Source organism: Trichinella spiralis (assembly GCF_000181795.1).
Source record: "Trichinella spiralis strain ISS 195 chromosome Unknown Scfld4875, whole genome shotgun sequence".
NCBI lineage: Eukaryota > Metazoa > Nematoda > Enoplea > Trichinellida > Trichinellidae > Trichinella > Trichinella spiralis.
In genome coordinates this window covers 1-910 of record NW_003531814.1, presented here as the reverse complement: position 1 = coordinate 910, position 910 = coordinate 1, and the positions used below count along the sequence as shown (strand labels likewise).

Genomic DNA, 910 nt, shown 5'->3' with positions numbered 1-910 from the left:
GAATGACCCTGTCAAGTCCGGGGAAAATTGATTTGTGGTGTTTTTTCGAAAAGCGGAAGTTTTTCCAAAATGCAGTTGAAATTGTTGTCGATGGTGGTGTTTGGTGTTGGTGTATGCTAAAGCACGTAAATGGCGAGATAGATGCGAAGAATAATAGTAAAGAAAAGGTTGTTGCGAGGACGTGATCGCGCGAGCGTGCAAAAGTTGACTGGACAATCGGATTAACCGGCCACGCAATGTCGCCGGCGCCCTTTGGCCCGGCAGCTGGCAAAACAGTGCCGATAAACACGGTGGACGCTTGAACGCGTCCCAGCTACCGCGAACTGGACAAATATTGGACCAGCGGTGTTGGCAACAACCGGGATCTTTGTCTTCATTGTGTCTGGTCCATTTGTGGCGGTCAGTGCGGCGATCCAATTGTCCAATTCGAACCGATGCATATCTCATTCTGGTGAAAAGTTGGCTTCGGCGCCGACCTGACTGAACCCCCGCTGACCGTCGCCATGCCTAATAGACCATCTATTGTCTTGTTGTCAGCCAATGGCTCGTAAAAAAATGTACAATTTTCACTACAGGGCCAGTAATAAATCCATCTGCGCTTTGATAATAATAATAATAATAATAATTTTTCCACTTGACAGTCAGCACGTTGACCTAGTTGAGTTCGCGTTTTATTCAAATTTTTTTTCAAAACACAAAATTATTATCCAATCTTTTTTTCCAGATATGGGACGATTCGAAGATTTATCATCGTCGTTGGTTTGGTGGTGGATCGTGATTCATTTGGGTGTGGGTGTCGAAACGTTTTGTCCAGCCGGTTGTCATTGTCCAGAAGAGTCCGGGTCAGTCGACTGTAGCGGTGTCGGATTGTCAAGTGTACCGATATTGCTCGATCCGAGAATTGGTTCGT

At 45.9% G+C, this 910-nt stretch overlaps 1 protein-coding gene across 1 annotated transcript; it reads right to left on the bottom strand.

Annotated features, from left to right (window-relative positions):
• Positions 1 to 7: 7 nt before the first annotated feature.
• Positions 8 to 447, bottom strand: Tsp_14920 (conserved hypothetical protein; the record flags this gene model as incomplete). The annotated part of the gene is made up of 1 exon (XM_003367077.1): positions 8 to 447. A coding segment is annotated over exon 1 (440 nt), but the record flags the coding sequence as incomplete, so codon positions are not given.
• Between the last annotated feature and the right edge of the window lie 463 nt (positions 448 to 910).